Genomic DNA, 21029 nt, shown 5'->3' with positions numbered 1-21029 from the left:
AAGGTTAAGCATCCTTTGCCTCAATGCGTCCCTGAATGACTGGAAGATGAATGGTTTCAACGTAGAATTCCATCGATATAGATTTTATCATATGAAGAGCCATTGTGAATGGAGACATCTATCTTTGAATGCGGCTACAGTATTGAAAATTCCCTCAATTCAAGGGTGAAAATCTCCGAATAGAAAGGCTACATAAATTCCTTGAACAGAACAAATGTTTTTTCCTCCATGAAAAAGTATTATCTACTTTTCATTGTAACGGCCGCTCTACTTTAGGCGACTCAGGTCCTTCATCATAATTTTTCTTTCCACTTCGTACGTACAAGTTTGGTTTACATTTCATTTCTCCAATTCTCTAGCAGGATTACTAGGAATTTCATTATAAGAAAGTAGATTAATACGTTGAAATGAATATTCACAGAGCAGAAAATTTACTGTACTCTTTGTTAATCGAACTATGATTAACTTGTGCTTTTAAATAACCACCCACAAAAAAAAGAATTCTACATTAATCAATACATCCACAATTATAACTTATAATCTTCAAAAACGCTCCACAATTTTGATGGCATTGGCTAACCCGATCAAACTAATTGCTATGAAAATTTAAAAACTTTTGGCTATCATCAGAAAAATAACATATCCGATTCTGCATCCTGATTTAGTAGTATAGAACTTGGACAAATCTCATGACTGAAGCAATTGCTTAGAAATTTGCTGAAGCAATTGCTCAGAAATTTGATGAATCAATTGCTAAGACATTGCTGAAGCAACTGCTCAGACATTTGCTGAAGCAATTGCTCAGACAATTGCTGAAGCAATTGATCAGACATTTGCTGAGGCAATTGATCAGACATTTGCCGAAGCAATTGCTCAGACATTTGCTGAAGCAATTGCTCCGACATTTGCTGAAGCAATTGCTCAGACACTTGCTGAAGCAATCGCTCAGACATTTGCCGAAGCAATTGCTCAGAAATTTGCTGAAGCAATTGCTCAGACATTTGCTGAAGCAATTGCTCAGAAATTTGATGAGTCAATTGCTCAGACATTTGCTGAAGCAATTGCTCAGAAATTTGCTGAAGCAATTGCTCAGACACTTGCTGAAGCAATCGCTCAGACATTTGCTGAAGCAATCGCTCAGACATTTGCTGAAGCAATCGCTCAGACATTTGCTGAAGCAATTGCTCAGACATTTGCTGAAGCAATTGCTCAGACATTTGCTGAAGCAATTACGACATTTGCTGAAGCAATTGCTCAGACATTTGCCGAAGCAATTGCTCAGACATTTGCTGAAGCAATTGCTCAGATATTTGCCGAAGCAATTGCTCAGACATTTGCCGAAGCAATCGCTCCGACATTTGCTGAAGCAATTGCTCAGACACTTGCTGAAGCAATCGCTCAGACATTTGCCGAAGCAATTGCTCAGACATTTGCTGAAGCAATTGCTCAGACATTTGCCGAAGCAATTGCTCAGACATTTGCTGAAGCAATTGCTCAGACACTTGCCGAAGCAATCGATCAGACATTTGCCGATGCAATCGCTCAGACATTTGCCGAAGCAATTGCTCAGACATTTGCTGGAGCAATTGCTCAGACACTTGCTGAAGCAATCGCTCAGACATTTGCCGAAGCAATCGCTCAGACATTTGCCGAAACAATTGCTCAGAAATTTGATGAAGCAATTGCTCAGAAATTTGATGAATCAATTGCTAAGACATTGCTGAAGCAATTGCTCAGACATTTGCTGAAGCAATTGCTCCGACATTTGCTGAAGCAATTGCTCCGACATTTGCTGAAGCAATTGCTCCGACATTTGCTGAAGCAATTGCTCCGACATTTGCTGAAGCAATTGCTCCGACATTTGCTGAAGCAATTGCTCCGACATTTGCTGAAGCAATTGCTCCGACATTTGCTGAAGCAATTGCTCCGACATTTGCTGAAGCAACTGCTCAGACACTTGCTGAAGCAATCGCTCAGACATTTGCCGAAGCAATTGCTCAGAAATTTGCAGAAGCAATTGCTCAGACATTTGCTGAAGCAATTGCTCAGATATTTGCTGAAGCAATTGCCCAGACACTTGCTGGAGCAATTGCTCAGACACTTGCTGAAGCAATCGCTCAGACATTTGCCGAAGCAATTGCTCAGACATTTGCTGAATCAATTGCTCAGACATTTGCTGAAGCAATTGCTCAGACACTTGCTGAAGCAATCGCTCAGACATTTGCTGAAGCAATTGCTCAGACATTTGCTGAAGCAATTGCTCAGACATTTGCCGAAGCAATTGCTCAGAAATTTGATGAATCAATTGCTCAGAAATTTGATGAATCAATTGCTAAGACATTGCTGAAGCAATTGCTCAGACATTTGCTGAAGCAATTGCTCAGATATTTGCTGAAGCAATTGCCCAGACACTTGCTGAAGCAATCGCTCAGACATTTGCTGAAGCAATTGTTCAGAAATTTCTGAAGTAATTGCTTAGAAATTGAGTCTCCTCGTATGACATTTTGACTGCAGTTACCATCTAGCTTAGCGGTGCTTTTTTGTTAGTTTTCCTAACAGATACCAAAATTTTTTTTTGCTTTTTGTATAATATATCTTGGTGCTCTATTCGTTTCGATAGACTTTCTGTCCTTTATTTCCTATTTCTTCCATAGTTTTCATTTTTAGATTGCCGCTTATTTGAAAACCACATGATCTAGTTCTTCGAAATGGAATCTTTGATTCGTACTGGATCTCGAAAAGAATTGAGAAATTTTTTTAGATTACTAGTGAATACAAGAGGAAAACTCATCAAAAGTGAAGGCTCAATTCCTGTGTGGAATGCTGAAATACTAATTATACCCCTCAAACAATGTTTTTCAAAGGATCCATCTGAGGAAGGTAAATATTTTTCCATCATTGCCAAACCAATTCCTGATTATTTTCAACTCAATGAAAAATATCACCATCCGAACACCCGGGATGTTGAAATGAAAAGCTTTTCATTTTGCCGCATCGATTATTTTGTTGTTGTTCTGTGTAAAAACTGATACGACCCAACGCCACAACTTTTTTCCATACAATCATCGAATTGATCAATTCGACTCATCTGGTTGTGATTATTGAAAAGGTTAATTGAAATAATGTGTGCGAATTTCTGAAAAAAGTACACAACGTCACAATCAATTTCATTCATTCGATTTTTAAAAATAAAACTAGTTTGAATATTCGAGAGTTGTTTGTTGCTATAATCTGTATGAATGTCAATGTCATGAAAAAAGGATGCAAACGCTTTTGGAAAAGGATGAATCGAAAACAAATCAATAGAAAATCATTAGTATGAAAATCTCCAAGGTAATTGACCTGAATCTATCAATATTTTCAATGTTTCATATTCAATAGTGAATGTTTGTTTGTACTGAGTAATTAAAATCATTTCTGGATCACATTTAAGAATTCTTTTTTATGTATCCAATCGATCGTCAACTAGTACCTCGAAGAGGAAAGGTGTATTTGCTTCTTCGTTTCATTTGATTTTCGAGAGATGAGTTGAGACCAGGCCATCTGTCCTTCAATTCTAATCTCCCTTCGGCATTTCCAGGATTTCTGGAACAGAACGACCTGGACAGCATTTTTTGTCTTCAATTGTTTGTTCATCTGGAGAATTTTTTTCAATGACTTAAACCTTTTTTATAATACGAGAAAAAGGAGAATAATGCTCTCCATATTCTTCGAGCTTTTGTTGACTCCTCACAATTCCTCCAACGATTGAATAAAAGGGAGATTAACCTTTTTGAAGACATAATTCCCAGGCAAACTTTTCCACAAACAGAATCGAGTTTACCTCTTACATTGATTCCACTTTTTCCAAAACTAAGATCGCCTGAAAAGTCTGCAATCTATTCACCAGTCATATCTGACAACGCAATCGGCTTTCCTAGTCAGGAAAATAATAAAGGACCATGTGCTCCAACGGAAAAGCGAATAGAAAACTTCAGCATTCAGTGGAAAACATCAAAAATGTTTTATTTATGTTCGTTCGGTAGAAGTTCGTGAAAACTTGGAGAAACTTGTCAGGGTAGCAGATTCGACAGTTACGGTGTTTAATTGATTTTTGGTTACTTCCGTCTTTAAATTTTGGTGGATTTATTGCAGGGCACTTCCCAAAAAGTTTCAATAAGGAAATTCACCCATACAACTTCAATATCGTATGTTACTACTGACTTTAGCAGGTTTTCTCTCCGATACTTTAGCCAAAATATAGCAGATTACATTCATGAAGTAATTCTGCATATACTCTTGACGCTTCCTGTTTTTTCTTTCTGAACTGTTGTGCCACCAACGTAAGCTAGAACTGTTTTAATCGTATTCATTCTGCATATCCATTTCTTGAATTGGAGTTACGAAGGAAAATGAGAGATTTCTTGGATAATTTGAAAAATAAAATATAAATAAAAAATAAAAAATATAATAAAAAATAATAATATAAAAAACGCTTCGTTTTCGAGGGTATCTTGTAATCCTCCTTTTTTGTTATACTTAACCAGTTTATCGAATCTTTATCAATCTTCGCTACAGAGTTGGTAAGTAAGAACCAGAACTTATAATTAATTTATTCATTTCAGCTACCTAACAAGGTCTTTATATAATTATGAGAGAAAAACTTGAACTTTAAAACCTGTATCTCAAAAACAAAGCGTTTGCGGACTCATGTTATAGGACTTTATTCTTGAAATGATCCGAGGAATCTGTCATTTTCATTTGTACCTCCAATTTAGGGACATCTGTAGATATAGTCAATTCAAAACAGATGTATCCACAAATAAATTGCAATTTGAATGAAACACAATAAATTGTACAACACAGCTCGGACAATTTTTTGATGTGTATTACCCAGTTCAATTTTTTGATAACTACATATTGAAATTGTGTGACGAGAATGATACAAAAAACCGAAAACAACGGGTAAGTGTATACCGATGACGAATGCAAAAATCACAGATGGCAAATAAGGGGCGATGCCGAGAAAGCGGATAGATAAAGGAAAATAATAAACCTTGGACAAAGACGAGCTCGTAGTGCAATAAAAGTACTCATCTTGAAAGCGATAATAAACTCATTAACCGTAAAGTGGTCCGATTTTTTACTGACGTGTCGATTTCAAAGGAAAGTATTATGATTATTATTGGTTCATTTTATGGAGAAATTTTCGTTCTTCGTCTTTGCGTGATTTCTAAAATTCTATATTTTGAAAATCTTGGGGAGGGGGATAATCCCCAATACCCCCTCATTTCTACGCCCTTGCTTGAATGAAGATGTCTCCACGAATGCCTGAATCCCCAATGTTATCTGTTCATCTGAAAACCGTATTCGAGTTTAAATTAGTTTTTCGAAAGGGGGACAGAGATATGAATTGATATCCTTGCAGTATATTTCCAATTCATGTTTAATCTCTTTCCTCGATAGTTCAATCAGCTCGAAATCCAAAACATGTCTGAACTATAAACTATTCTGCTATCCTGGACAAATTGGTAATTCACGAATGGCCAATTTGATCTGAGTTAGCCTCGCCATAGCCGTAGGTCAGAGCTTATATCGGATGAGTTTGGGGGATGAGATTACATAAGGGATGGCGAATCTATTGGCCTGGCTGGTTTCTGGCATTTTGGACTCTTTTGGCGGGGATTTTCAGAGAATATAACTGGCTTCGATATCTAATTGAAGTATTATATTTTTCAATTGATGGACCGTCCAGCTCAAGCAAAATGAGAACCTGCTATATCAAACAGAGTGGCATGCTCTTAATGAAATTTTATATTGGTCTGAATGGATGAAAGGTCTTTCGAACTGAGTGGCTTTTAGTTCATTATCTTCAATAAAAAAAAATTGGGGATCATTCAGCCGGTAGTTTTTAGAGCTAAAATGTTTACTATCTAACAAGAATTTTGAACAAAATTTCTGAAATCGAATTACATCCAATTTGAAATTTGATGAAATATCGAACGAAGAATCTGAATTCATTGAATTACGTATGTAAAAACCTGTAAAAATGCTACATGAGGCTCACGTATGTGAGTGATATAGTGTACTCAAAGAGAGGAAAATAGATTAAGAACACAATTTCGTGTGGTGATAAAATATTGCTTTTTGAAGGGAAAAAACAGTTAAAGCAAAATCATGGCTCGATGAAGAGTTTCCGGGGTATTCACCAGGAAAATCAACTATCATTGATTGGTATGCTAAATTTAAACGTTGTGAAATTAGCACTGAACACGGCGAACGCAGTGGTTCCCCAAAAGAGGCAAAATGTGTGCCGCGCGAGCTCAAAATCGATCAAAAGCAACGAAGTATCAATGATTCTGAGCAGTGTTTGAAGCTGTTTAAGTGCAATAAACCTGAAATTTTGCATCGATATGTGACAATGGATGAAAAATGGCTCCATCATTCTACTCCGGAGTCCAATCGACAGTCAGCTGAGTGGACTGCACACGATGAACTGAATCCGAAGCGAGAAAAAACACAACAGTCAGCTGGCAAGGTTGTGGAATCAGTATTCTGGGATGCTCAAGGTATAATATTCATTGATTACCTCCAAAAGGGCCAGACCATCAACAGCGATTATTATATAGCGTTATTGGATCGTCTGAAGGATGAAATCGTTAAAAAAAAAGGCCGCATTTGACGAAAAACAGGTGCTGTTTCATCGAGAGAATGCACTGTGTCACAAATCAATGAAAAAAATTGCAAAATTGCATGAATTGGGCTTCGAATTGCTTCTGCATCCACCGTATTCGCCAGATCTGGCCCCCTGCGACTTTTTTCTGTTCTCAGACCTCAAAAGAATGCTCGCAGGAAAGCAATTAAGCGCCAATGAAGAAATAATCGCCTAAACTGAGACCTATTTTGAAGCGAAAGACAAATCGTACTACAAAAATGGTATCGCAAAGATCGTTGAACGCTGTTTCGCCCTCGAAGGCAACTATGTTGAATAATAAAATCGAATTTTGCCAAAAAAAGTGTTTTACTAGGGTAGATCGAGGACTTTTCAATTGGCCTGTTATTATCATCTCCTAAAACCATTGAGGTAGAGGTTCCTCAAGGATCAATACAGGGACCTATTCTCTTCACTTTGGTCTTGAATGATATGTTTTGGCTTAAAATCAGATCGGCTATGCATATTTGCAAACAATAGTGGATTATGTTCGATTAGCTTAAGGGCAACTTCTCATGTTGGAAACTCTACAATTACCTTATTTTCGGTTTCATTAGTTTATCATCTTCCAACAAGTTTCAATTTATGCATGCACAATACGTCTATTAGGGAGAGCTGAAATTGCTATGAAACTATGTATATCGAAACTTGAATATTCATGATAAATTTTAATCGAATCTGACAAGTAGAAGTGGAGATATTGAGTTCTCACGAACTTCGCGATTTCGAATGCGTCAAATATCCGAAAAAGCTAGGAATGATATTTTTATATAAATAATAAATGCGAAATTTACTGTATCTAGTCTAAAGGAGTTAGGAGAAGCATTATGCCTTTTATTTATCGAATATTGGTTTGTATCAACTATCGACGGACTTTTCAAACTGCCACCCACATAATTTCATATCTGTATGAGTTCTTGTTGAACATATTTTCAAGAAAAATAGGAAACGAACATTCTATAATTTCTACATGTGGGTGTAAGTAGACCAAGTAACTCCTACGCCCATGGAGTATACAGAGAAATGAGTTGATAGGTACATAACAATTTGCTAAATTCCCGCTATATCTTGTTCAATGGATATCCTATCATTAATCCATTTACTTACCGCCTCCTGTTCGTTTACACTTCTTGGACACACCAGTATAATGCAGTTGCAGCATCATCGGAATTGACTAATCTGGAGGTACAATAATGTGCTTTTACCAGTAATTATCTGACGTTTGAACTATGTGACTTTATCTTGCCGACAAAATCATCGGCTAATGGATTCAAACAAATCAGAATCCTTTTGACGAGACAACAATGAGAGATCAGAGATGAGCCTTCAAATGTCAATATAATGATTTAATCTGAATAGGTTTCGAGAATCTTTTTCAAGATGAATCGAATGTCTTCGTTTATATCTAAATTTTTTGCCAATACAATTCTTGCCACCAAATCGAGAGGTGATACAATCAGGACAGAATACATTGGAAAAACGTTCATGTTGGTATGACAAGTAAGTTCGTCCTGCTGAAGAGACTATAGTCTCATCATCTTCGAATAAAACCACTATCACCGAATTTTGATGGATCACCCTATATATAACACTGAACACTTACCGCATTTTCCTTGATATTTGATGTAGGTGTTTTGCCTCGCCTTGCAGGAGGCAACACGAAGTTCGCAGTGATTGGCGTAAGTTTTCCCATCTGAACCACACACGAAAGCTTCATGTCTTCGACATTCCGTTGGACATTGACATAAAGCTCTTCCATCAATTCCCGTGATACAGTGGGCACCCCAAGCGCAGAAGGTTTTTTCACAAGGTTCTGTAAAAAATTAGTGATTTAACAATTGGGAACTCCACTACTGTTGAAGTGAAATGAATAAAATAAATTTATTTATATTGAAGAACAACTAGCGTAGAACCTAGCTTATGCATTTTCGAACTTTCTGCTGAAATATATATAGACTCCTCTTAACTAATTTCTGCTACATTTTTGAAACCACATCATCAAAACGTACGTAACAAATACATCAAGCGATGTGTCTTCCTATACAACATCGAAAAAAATTGGGAGAAAATGAGAATCGATTGAACGATGAATTATTTCATATTCTCTATTCGTTTGGCGTCTTGTAGTTCGATCGATCCGAAAAATCTTATATTGCACACCGAATTGTTTCTGAAACGATTTGACGCCCTCCACGTGAAGGCTGCTATGGTTGAAAGACATGGGAAAAATCGGAACAACTTCGGTATAATCACATCTTAAGTTCGATTCAAGGCCCGCCTCTGACTGGAGAGTGGAGAAAAACGATATATCAAGCACGAGCTTCGTTAGAGCGATTCAGAAAGAGAAGGCGGCACAGGATTCCCGAAAAGGGGAATCGGGATAAGAAAGATAAACGGTGAACCGACTGGCTTCACCAGTAAAATGAAGTGATGAGAGAAGATGTAAAATGGAACGCTGATGCAATAACTGAAAGTGTATAATGGAATAGCAGACAGTCTATGGCTCTGATCAGCCGAAAAATTATTCCAGAAACTCCCCTTCCCTCCATTTCCACCGATGAAGACATATATTTCCCTTGAATCATGAACAAGGAACTCACAATTTGTAGCTTTCAATTGAAAAATGCCATTATCATCCAAAAAATATAAATTAACTGAGAAAGAAACTACAACACCCAGAAGGAGCTGTTCGAATTCTAAATTATTTCTGGTACAACATAGACAGTATAGCAAGGAGTGAATGATTGAAATTTGAAGAAAAAAAATGTGAAGGTTTTCTCATGTGATAAATTTTTGTAGTCGTTTCTAGCAAGTTCTTTTAATTTTACAACAAACCAGCTGTTCGAGCAGATCCAAAGTCGATGTTAAGTTATTGTTAAAATGTCTAGAGCACGTGTACGCGGAATTTATCGTCAGCTAAATGAATTTGAAAGAGGTCAAATTATGGGTCTACGGGAGGCGGGGTTGTCATTTCGAGAAATCGCTAACCGTACGAATAGAAATCCAACTACTGTTTGAGATGTTGTCAAGCGTGGTTCGATAATGCCCAAAATCGAAGAAGAGTAGGCACCAGACGTCGGAGGGGCACAAATGAAGTTCAAGATCGACGTCTAAGACTTATGGCCATTAGATACCGATTTGCGACAACTTGATCTTAGGCCGATGAGTGGTTAGGAGAACAAGGCCATCTTGTAACTATCCGAACGGTTTACCGCCGGATAAGGTCTTTTGGACTGCAGCATTAAGGACCCCATCTTGTGTTACCTCTGACGGTTGAGCATTGCCAGCATTGATTACAGTGGTGCAGAGAACTTCAACATTGGAATGTGAAATGGCATCAGGTCGTATTTTCTGATGAATCTCGATTCTCCTTGGGTGCACATGATGGCCGAAGAAGGGTTAGACGACGTCAGGGAGAAAGACGTGAACCTCAGCTTGATGTTGAGCTTCATGTACACCGGACAGTTGGCGTTATGGTATGGAGTGCTATTCCACATGAAGTAGCTCACCTGTAGTCTTTATTCAAGGTAACGTGACAACGTTGCGTTACATTCAAGCAATAGTAGAGCCATATGTTCTCCCGCACCTTAACCGGCTCCACAATCCAATGTTTTAGTTACCCATGTGAATCTTTTGCCATGGCCACCCAGATCCCCCGATCTTTCGCCCATAAAGCATGTTTGGGACATCATGGTTAGAAAGTTTGGAAATTCAGCCCAGCCCCCACAGATTTTGGTGGCTCTGAGACATGAAATACAGGTAGCTTGGGATAGTATCCCTCTAGAAGAAATAGACCATTTCATTGCATCAATGCCGAGACGTGTTGGGGGATTTTATAGATGATCGCGGTGGACAAACACATTATTAACAAATTTATTGAAACAAATTGTAAATCCTTCGTTTTTTCTCAATTTTAATCATTTACTCCTTGCTATACTATCTATGTTTCCCCAAAAAAAAAAAATTTAATTTGAACAGCTCCTTCTGGGTGTTGCAGTTTCTTTGTCAGTAAGTATATAAATCAATGTGACGCATAATTCGTGCTAATTTCTCACTAAGGACATCTATAATAAACGCGAATCTTCCCCCTCCAATATTTCCTTTGCCGTTCCAAAATTCAATATCTCCGACGTCTAACGGAAATCTCTCCAAACACGAAAACTGTGAAGGTTTCAGTCCAGTATGGGACAAAATATATTGGTTGAAAATTCTGTGCCGAATTCTGTGTACTGGCGCCGAAATTAGATCTGGGAATGCTCAAGCAGCGAGAGTTTGAAGTTTGGGGCATAAAAATATCGGAAATATGTGGTCAGGGGTTCGGAACTAGGGCATAAAAGATATTCGGCGTGTTGCTTATACTTTGAGCTCCGCAGTATCCACTTGTTGGTGTTATTATGGCGCTTTGGAGGAGAAAACCTTTATATTCAGTCGAAACATATTGTGCAAAAGTGGCGAAAGGACGGAATTGGCCACCTGGAAGCTGACTCTCATGTTCTCTGTTCTCCCTCTGCAACGAATTCCAGTGTACCATCGATTCAGTCCCGGAAAACACAAAGTCTATTAACTTTTTCATCCTACCAAATGAAAATTTAATGGATTTGACGTTTTTATATTGGTTGATTTATCTCGCAGTTTTGAGTCACAAAAATGTGTCGCCATATCTTCCTGTTATATCTTCTATTTTACTCTTTCCATTATTTATCTCGTCAGTTGAATTATATAGCGATGTCTAGCTCTGGTATATGAATTATATAGCTTTGTCAATCGATTCTGTATTGAAGTTGAGGGTTGAAGTGATATTTTTATTTGCGCGTAATGCAAATTCAGAAAGGCGGATGTAATTTCAATTATTATTACATAGGCCAACAACATTGCTTCCGCCGGTTTTTTTCCGAAATTTGGGGCTTTATTTTAAAAAACTGGTTACACATTTATGATTCAAATTATTGTCCATCGCTGGCCACTACTTTCTCCCATCTTTCGGACAGCGTACGAATCCCGAGTTGAAAAAACTGGTCATCTTTTGAAGCGATCCACGAATCGATTCAATTTTTCAATTCTTCATAAGACCAGAAGTGCTGGTCAGCCAGTCCGTGTACCATCGATCGAAACTACTGATAGTCCAACGTCTGGAGAATACGGCGGGTGGGACTCCCCATTTCTTTTTTGACTACTTTAGCATCATTTGGTCGAGCATTACAATGCTGTAAAATCACTTTATCATGTCTCTCGTTGTATTGCGGCCGTTTGTCATTCAATGATCCGTTCAAACGTATTAATTGCGTTCCACAACGATCGCCTGTGATTGTTTCAGTCGGTTTCAACAACTCATAATACACTACGGTGAGCTGGTCCCACCAAATACTGAGCATGACCTTGGAACTGTGAATATTCGGTTTGACCGTAGAGGTGCAAGCATGGCTGGGATATCCCCATGATTTTCTGCACTTGGAATTATCGTAATCAACCTATTTTTCGTCTCCAGCTTACAATGCGATGCAGACATTCCTTCCGTCTTTGCTTTGCAAGCAGCTGTTCACAAGCTAACAAACGCCGTTCAACATCTCTCGGCTTCAACTTGTACGGCACCCAATTTCCTTGTTTCTGAATAATTCCAATGACTTTCAGGCTCTTTAAAATGACTTGTTGCGTCACTTTCAATGATCCTGCCAATTCTTGTTGCGTTTGACATGAGTCTTGATGAAGTATTGCCTTCAATTCTGTATCTTCGAAAGCTTTCTCTCTTTCACCGTCATGCTTGTCTTCGAAGTCAGAATCACCCTTTTTGAAGCGTTGAAAACACTCTTGGCACGTTTTTTTCCTTAACAGCGAACTCACTATAGGTATTTCAGAGCATTCGATGAGCCTCAGCCGCAGATTTCTTCATATTGAAGCAGAAAATTAAAACCGCCCGCAAATGACGAGAATTTGGCTCGAAAGCTGACTTGTTGCAGACACATATCGACTAATATTTCGATGGCGTTATGTTTACGAATACCTAAGTTTATTGTATGACATCTATGATTCATTTATCTCGAGTACAACTTACCGTTTCAGCCATCTATTGCAAAACGGAAGCAAAGTTGTACACCAATATTATCCACCTACTTTCTATCCCTAATCTTATACCTAAATCTTCAATGCTGTCATTGCTGCCCATCTATGCCTTCCCTTTATCTAACCTCATACTAAATTTTCCTCAAGTTGAATTCCGAACTGAACGATTCATGATGAATTGCCAAACCTTCCTGAACAGAAATGTCAAGACAGTTTGAAATTCTCAACTGTCAAATTATAGACAACAACCAAAGAACTTCTCTTATAGCTTAAAGCACCCTTTATAAAGATTCAACTCTCTTCTGTTTCATGAAGGAACCTAATTTTCAGGAAACAAAACAATGAATTCATCGTTACACATTTTTCTTCACTCAAATCTTCTGAAATTCCACCAACTACATGAAAATGATAAACCTTAGAGAATGAGTTAATTATTGTGCTCAATATAAGGTTCATTATTAAAAATAATAAACCGGAATGATTCATAAACAACTGTTGAAACATCCATAATGGACAAAAAATTCCATTCAACCCGGCCATCTCGGATAGCTCAATTTCATGGAATTTCCCACAATTCTTTCATGAACAAATATTTTCTGTGGAATGAATAGGGGGCCACCGCTAACAGTACACCTGAAGAATCATAAATTTTTACGATGCTCTCACGTCCTTTTCACCCTTTTTTATATCAGACTGGCCCTCTATGTGTTCCGAATGGACAAATGAAAAACATCCCGACATATTATATTTAATAACTTGATAATAAGTTGGATAAAAAAGGGTCCGGACGAAATGGAAAGGTGAATATGCGACACCTTTCGGATAACCATCGAAACAATTTCAGAAAGTAGGGTTTATTTGGATAAATTGATGCTCGCAGGGACGGAAAAAGTATACAACGTTACCCACTCTAATTGTTGGTTATAAATATAATGACGCAGGGAGTTCCCTTGTAACAAGTTACAGTAAGTTAGAAAGGTCTATACTCTGGAGTATTATATATAACTGGGAATCTCGCACACTAACTTTTGCACAGTGGTACGTAAAGGAGATGCGGAGGATGGTGGAACACCTGTTTTTGCGACAAACTGATGTAGGAAACGGATCTTCCGTGGTAAAATGTCCCCTGACATTTTTTCAGGCTTGCTCGAAGGGATCATTCAGTTAGATTGACACCCAGACGATTGGATCTTATGACTGTACCTACGACTGAAAGTTCTCGTTCTCTCTTTGCCCGTTTAATACACTTCAACGTCATAAGGTTCGCATTTATCTCTCGTTAGGATACTTTCAACCTGTTCAAGGTGAATCAATATCAACTTCATTATCCAATTGAAGAAAATAGAGATTTTTAATAATAAATCGACCACACAATGTTAAAAAACTGGAATAACATTTGCAACTTTGGTCATTCCAGTGGATAGAACTTCGTATTCATGAACCAAGTTCAAATTGCTTGCACATAACACAATTTGTACTAAATCGTACAAGCTCTAAGTATCTGAAAGTTCTGACTATCTAAAGAGTTCTGAATGAAAAACAAATAAACTTGTGCACCGGTGGATCCACATTGCTGGTGAATCCACATTGCCAATAGATCCACATTGCCTATAGATCCACATTGTCTATAGATACATATAGCCGGTTGATCTACTAGTAGATTGCCAGCTGTTTCTACCTATTTTCTACAGAGCCTGCAGATCTCATCTCCTGACTTACCCATGCGGTACAAAAGGTATTTGCACCGACAGTATCCTGCCAGCAGATCCATCATTACCCGAAAATCAGCTCGTGGTAGCTTCAAAAGCCTCCTTGTATACGTCGGTGAAAGCACTACAAATTTCTTTGCCTGAGCAAGACAATATGTTTCTCCAGAGGGTTTCTCTATTGCCCCACTCCCATTATTGGACCTCTGCCTTATATTGGTCTTTTTCAAGCCTATAGAAGGGTTCAGGGTCAACAGGTAACAACCTTGATGCTCTATTTGCAAATTCAACAGCTTTTTCTTTTCCTTTCTCTAGCCATTTGCTTTATGGTGCAAATGAGTCTTTCGCCTTTTATCTCTCCCTAAGTTCATATTCAATAGATTTGGTCAATACTTTTGAGAAGCACTACTAAAAAGTATTTCAGATTGTCTGATGTTGGATATTGGGTCTGAGCTCGAAGCGACATCACCTTTTAGAACTGTTATATCCTCTGCATAGAAGAACTGCCACCGTTAAAGAACCAACAATAATGTGGTGATAGTAACAGGCCATTCAATTTCGAAACCATGGGAACGAATGATAATGAAACGAGCTGGAGATGTGTTGCTATCAGCCATTTTGACAATATTACATGTAGGAATAATTTTAAATGAACATAAGGTTTCATTACGCATTCCGGAGCGAATTAATTTCCGTTTATTGGTACACATTGTACTTAGTGGGAGTGGACATCATTATTCACTGGAACACTGGCGTGTTAATTTGTTTATGGGTTTGCAATATTGCCAGCATCGAATGTTTTACATTTTGTGTGGAAATTGTTCATCTAATGCAGAAATAGCGATTTGAAGTGAAATTTCCACTACAGCTCTGCATCCATCTCGTGGAATTGGTCCAAATATACATTCCACAATCCAAATACACTAATTTGACACAATGATTCATTATTACTTCAAAAGAAGCCGCTAATGAAATTGAAAAATTCTTTCTCTTCCAACTCAGGTCCTGTTATACGGTTCTATCACTGTAGTCAGCAGTCTGCCTTTCCTATTAACTAGATGGCAGCTACGTTGAACATATTTTGATGAGAATGATAAAAAAATACAACTTCCAAAGCAGATGGAGTAAGAATCATCTAGTTCAATTTTATTCTCAATTGGTGCCAGAAATCCAGACTAATTATGTTTTCAATGTGCTGATTTCAAAGTACAGATTGATTGATGTAGGTTCTGATACTTGCCAGGGATATCCTGATGTAGTTTCATACCTCACAAATATTATCCAAGACCTTTTCATTCGTCATGGACGATGGTCTATTCTCTTGTTTCATCATTTCACAATGAAAACAAACTCCTAATATATCAAACTGAATTAGCACGATCCATTTCGTGCTTATTGAGCCATACAGAAAAGGTGCAGGATAGCTGTATAAACGCTCCTTAACAATAGTATCGAATTATCGATCTTGTTCTAGCGTCTCTTCAATTCTATTTGGAATTTCACTCGAGGAAAAGACTTGTGTACAGACAGAACTGACCAGTTATTCCATCATTTCCTCGATTTTGTACCAAAACCTGTATAAAGTATTTCAGTAGAAGGAGAATCCTTTTATCTTCGGGCTGGACACAAAAGTTGATACAAGGATTAATCTCGAACACTCGTTTTGAACTGGGACGTTTTAAACGCGGATATCTTTTCATTCCACTTGAACAATCTCATGACGATATAACCTCAAACTGAGCCAGTCAAAGATCAAGGGGAAATGACAACGAAATGGACTGACATAGCATACAAAATATGCCGGGATTTTGTGGGAGAAATACTTCCAAGGCATTCTCCCTTGAAAACGATGACAATTTATCCTTTAATGAAGAAATTTGGATGGAACCATTAGGATATCAGGAAGACAAAGAGAGTTGAAATGATATTTAATCTCTGAAATAATCAAAATCCCCAAAATATTAGGTTTATATTGATGCATCAATGATTATATCGAATGCGTTTACTTCATGTTTTTGAACACTCATCTAAAGGGTGTTTTTTTTAGAGCTATAGAACTTTAAATTGCAATAAAACAACGACGGATTTTTCGATTGACATGAATTTTATTTATCCGCAAGATAATCTTGTGGCATTACATTTTAAATATGATTTCTGGCATATGAACGCCACGACTGGCTTGTATGTAGTCCAATCTAGACGTCCAATTTTCGATGACTTTTTCCAACATTTGTGGCCGGAGATCGGCAATAACACGGCGAATGTTGTCTTCCAAATGGTCAAGGGTTTGTGACTCATCCGCATAGACCAATGACTTTACATAGCCCCACAGAAAGTAGTCTAGCGGTGTTAAATCACAAGATCTTGGAGACCAATTCACAGGTCCAAACCGTGAAATTAGGCGGTCACCAAACGTGTCTTTCAATAAATCGATTGTGTCACGAGCTGTGTGACATGTTGCGCCGTCTTGTTGGAACCACAGCTCCTGGACATCATGGTTGTTCAATTCAGGAATGAAAAAGTTAGTAATCATGGCTCTATACCGATCACCATTGACTGTAACGTTCTGGCCATCATCGTTTTTGAAGGAGTACGGACCAATGATTCCACCAGCCCATAAAGCGCACCAAACAGTCAGTTTTTCTGGATATAACGGTGTTTCGACATACACTTGAAGATTAGCTTCACTCCAAATGCGGCAATTTTGTTTGTTGACGGAGCTGATTCGGTTCCAGAACTATGAATATTCAGACGAGACTTTAAATTCCCCCCTTCGCGGAACCGCCACTGGCCTGCGAATTATAGTGAACTATAGAAAATTTCAGTGGATGGAATGAATAACTATATCATCTTTCACCGAATGAAAGATGATGACTTATTATGCTCGCCTTTTGAAAAAGGTTGACAGCTCTTTCGATGAGACCTGAAAAAAAGGGTTCATTAATCAGATCTTTTACAGAACGATAGTTGGCAATGGAGCGCTGTATGCAAATGTTTTCATGGCCAATCCAGGGGTTGGTGAGCTGCAGATTATATATTACCGTACGTAGTGCATTGACTTTTCATGAAGTTCTTGCAATTAATAAAGGTTAATAGCCTTGTCGGTGACACAATTCTGGGCCCTTGCGGAAAACATTTATTTTCGTCTTGGTAAATCGACATTGTGACAGTTAATGTCATTTATGGAACTCCGAAATAATTAGTCAACTACCTGGTTATTCGTTTTGAAGATAAATCACTTCCAAGTCGCTGCCAAATAGACTTTGCTGAATTGATAGTCCTCAGAAAAACCACCAGATTGAGTTCTATATAACTCTATATAACTGGAGTGTAATGATGGAACCCTACAATTGCGGTTAGATTCAATATATATTCATTCGATATTCATCGCGTCAATCAATGATTTTGATGATTCAATAGAGTGAATGTATGCGGTATATGGAAAAATTTTTCTTAGAAATTTTAATACAGAAATCATCAAAAACCTCTCACATTTTCTCGATGAAAATATAACTCCCCAAACCAGTCAAAATGATGAGATGGGGAAGATAAACCCAACTCCCATCAATAAGAGCGATCACATTGCCACGTGGCAGCTCTTGTACAATTTCGACTAATGAAAGTCACCAAATCGATAGATAATCGACTAGCGTACTAGCCTACTCTCTGATACAGTTCTGGGAAAACCCTTGTATTTTAAAAATATTCTGGCTTACTTCAACGGACTTTGAATATACTTTACCAAATAAGAAGAAAAAATCAGTTACACAACGAACTAAAATCGAGTAAAATGCTCAATATATCAACCACACTGGTCTGTACGAATTATAAGAAAGATAATTAACAAGGGATAGATGCAGGCAATGAAAGTAACCAAATTGGCACCTGGCCAGAACGTGGATTATTTAGCCAATATAATCAACCAGATCGACACATTTTGGTTCTAGAAACGATCCGCTATTTACCAAAATACTGTTAGGAAATAAATGCCCTGGCCCCAATAGAATTTTTGGAATCTTGGACAACTCTTGTGCTACAAGTGATGTCAGGTTATAGAGAGTTATAAGTATTATGAATTTTAAACAGACCAAAATATAAGGTGCAAAATATAAACTCTAAGAAGAATGTGTAGAGTGTGTTTTTTTTGTATAAGTTGAAACACTATGATGCTATTTCAGGCTTGACTCCAAATTCTACCGTCAAATTTAAATCTCATAATAATCATGTTACCCGCATTGTGTATGTAAATTCAGTCTAATTATACACACTAGAAAGTATTCACCTCTGCTGTGTAATATTTCAAAGCCCATTTTCTTACGTCTACCAAACTATTAATATAGGAATTGTCACGTAAAACCCAACATAACCCGGACATTATACTGTAACAAGTTACAAACAAGTAGTGTGCCACGTCTCAAAGTTTCTCCGAGTAATTTCAAGGCTCCTAATGAGAAATTTATTATGCTTCGAGCATAGTCTGGTGTAATTCATCAACGCATATTTAATTCTGTTTCTAATTTTCCAAATCTACGTCCGTTTTCGACAACCAAGGGCACTTCACTATTGGCTCGAATTGAATTAGGAAATCAACGATCTACTAATGATCGGGCTATCCATTATTCAACTTCTTTGACTTGCTGCTTGTTTCCACTGCTTCTCATATCGTGGCAAAAATTTCAGGAAATCGAAATGAATTTTTTCCTACAACTGCTTTGAAAAGTAGCGTATTCTTCATAGCTTACTCAATTTCAAAACTATGTTTTGCTCATACTGTGGGAAATATTATTTCTCACGGCACTTTGCCCACACCTCGCTTGGTAGACCAATGAAATTGGGCTTTTGAGTCGTTGCTATGGAAACGCAATAAATTCGCACGTACTGTAAACAAAGGCCATTTTGATTTGAATCAAGTCCATTACTTGAATTATTGAAATTTGTGCAGTTGTAGGAAAAGTATAATGTGCAACATGTGGAAAAAGTCCTTTTCTCGCTTGATATGGAGAAATCTGCGGTTGAGGCTCATCGAATGCTCTAAAATACCTACGGTGAGGCAGCTTTTAGTAAAAGACCGTGCCGAGAGTGGTTGCAACGCTTTAAGAACGGTGATTTTTGACGTCGAAGACCAGCATGGCGGTGAGATAGAGAATTAGAGGCATTACTTGATCAAGACTCATATCAAACGCAACAAGAATTGACAGGATCATTAGCAGTAACTCAACAAGCCATTTTAAAACGCCTGAACGTCATAGGAATGATTCAGAAACAAGAAAATTAGGTGCCTTACAAGTTGAAGCCGAGAGATGTTGAACGGCGTTTGTTTGCTTTGAACAGCTGTTCAGTATATGATGGAACCAGCTCGGCGTTGTGTATTATGAGTTGTTAAAACCGACTGAAAGAATCACAAGCAATCGTTATCGAACGCAAGTAATGCGTTTGAGGCAAGCATTGAAAGACAAACGGCCGTAATACAACGAAAGACATGATAAAGTGATTTTACAGCATGACAATGCTCGACCCCATGTTGTTAAAGTGGTCAAGACATACTTGAAAACGTTGTCATGGAAAGTCCTTCTCCACCCGCCGTATTTTCCAGACGTTGCTCCCTTGGGCTTTCACTTGTTTCGATCAATGGCACCAGGCCTGGCTGACCAGCACTTTCGGTCTAATGAAGAAGTAAAAAATTTGATCGATTCGTGGATCGCTTCAAAAGATGAGCAGTTTTTTCAACGCGGGATTGGTACGCTGTCCGAAAGATGGGAGAAAGTATTGGCCAGCGATGGACAATACTTAGAAACATAAATGTGTAACCAGTTTCTTACAATAAAGCCTCGAATTTCGGAATAATTTTTGTTATGCTTCATGCCTTTCAATGAACAAGAGTCATTTCAGGAAAAAGAAGGTCATATTGGATTGTTTGAAGCGCAACAGTAAAAATCATAAATTTGGGAGTCACAAATACTTCAGCATAAAGTAAAGAGATTCTGTTTGAATGAATTACGTTCAAACACTATGATGAAATCCGATGTCTCTTTCTCGTCCGCAGGCATTGCAATTCATTAAACATTTAAGCATTAAAGTTGCGAAAGTTCGAAGTTCGGAGTTCAAAAAACCTATAAAACAAGTCGACGAATTCATTTTGCCGCAAAATGGTTAATCCTGTGATGAATAAACATGGTTGGAAGTAAGGGCATAATCATTAACGTGAAAACCACCGCCGTTGTTCACTTGGATGCCGCCAAGAGATTTTGTCCTCTTTTGAGGTATAAATACCAAGATTATATCGACGTTATCTACCAACGACCAAGGCTTAATTATGAACGCAAGGCTGACATCTTCCACCTCTTCTACTTATCGCAAGTCTGGAAGAAAATGCGCCTGTGGAAAGACCGGTTTCCCTCCGAAAAATTTTCCCGTCAGCTCTGGCATTCTTGAGCGGTAGATTATAATGAGGAGGAATTTCACTCACCTTCGATGATATGTAGACGGGGCTTATGAACCAGATCTGAAACAAAAACATTAGGTTAGTCTTGGAAATTTCGCATGTTCTGGCAAGTAAGCTTTTTTCTGTTTTTTAG

The 21029-nt window shown here is 37.9% G+C and overlaps 1 protein-coding gene across 7 annotated transcripts in view; it reads right to left on the bottom strand.

The window, feature by feature from the left end:
* LOC123686530 (agrin-like) overlaps window positions 1-21029 on the bottom strand; it is a 214939-nt gene that overhangs the window by 55301 nt on the left and 138609 nt on the right. For all 7 annotated transcript variants that reach the window (XM_045626737.1, XM_045626738.1, XM_045626740.1 and 4 more), the window contains exons 3-4: window positions 20921-20956; window positions 8295-8504 (exon numbers count right to left, since the gene is read on the bottom strand). In XM_045626737.1, coding sequence (XP_045482693.1) covers window positions 8295-8504; window positions 20921-20956 — 246 coding nt within the window. The remainder of the gene's footprint in view (window positions 1-8294; window positions 8505-20920; window positions 20957-21029) is intronic.

This window comes from Harmonia axyridis, chromosome X, assembly GCF_914767665.1.
Source record: "Harmonia axyridis chromosome X, icHarAxyr1.1, whole genome shotgun sequence".
Classification (NCBI taxonomy): domain Eukaryota; kingdom Metazoa; phylum Arthropoda; class Insecta; order Coleoptera; family Coccinellidae; genus Harmonia; species Harmonia axyridis.
The sequence above is the reverse complement of the archived record's forward strand: the minus strand, read 5'-3'. Positions and strand labels throughout refer to the sequence as shown.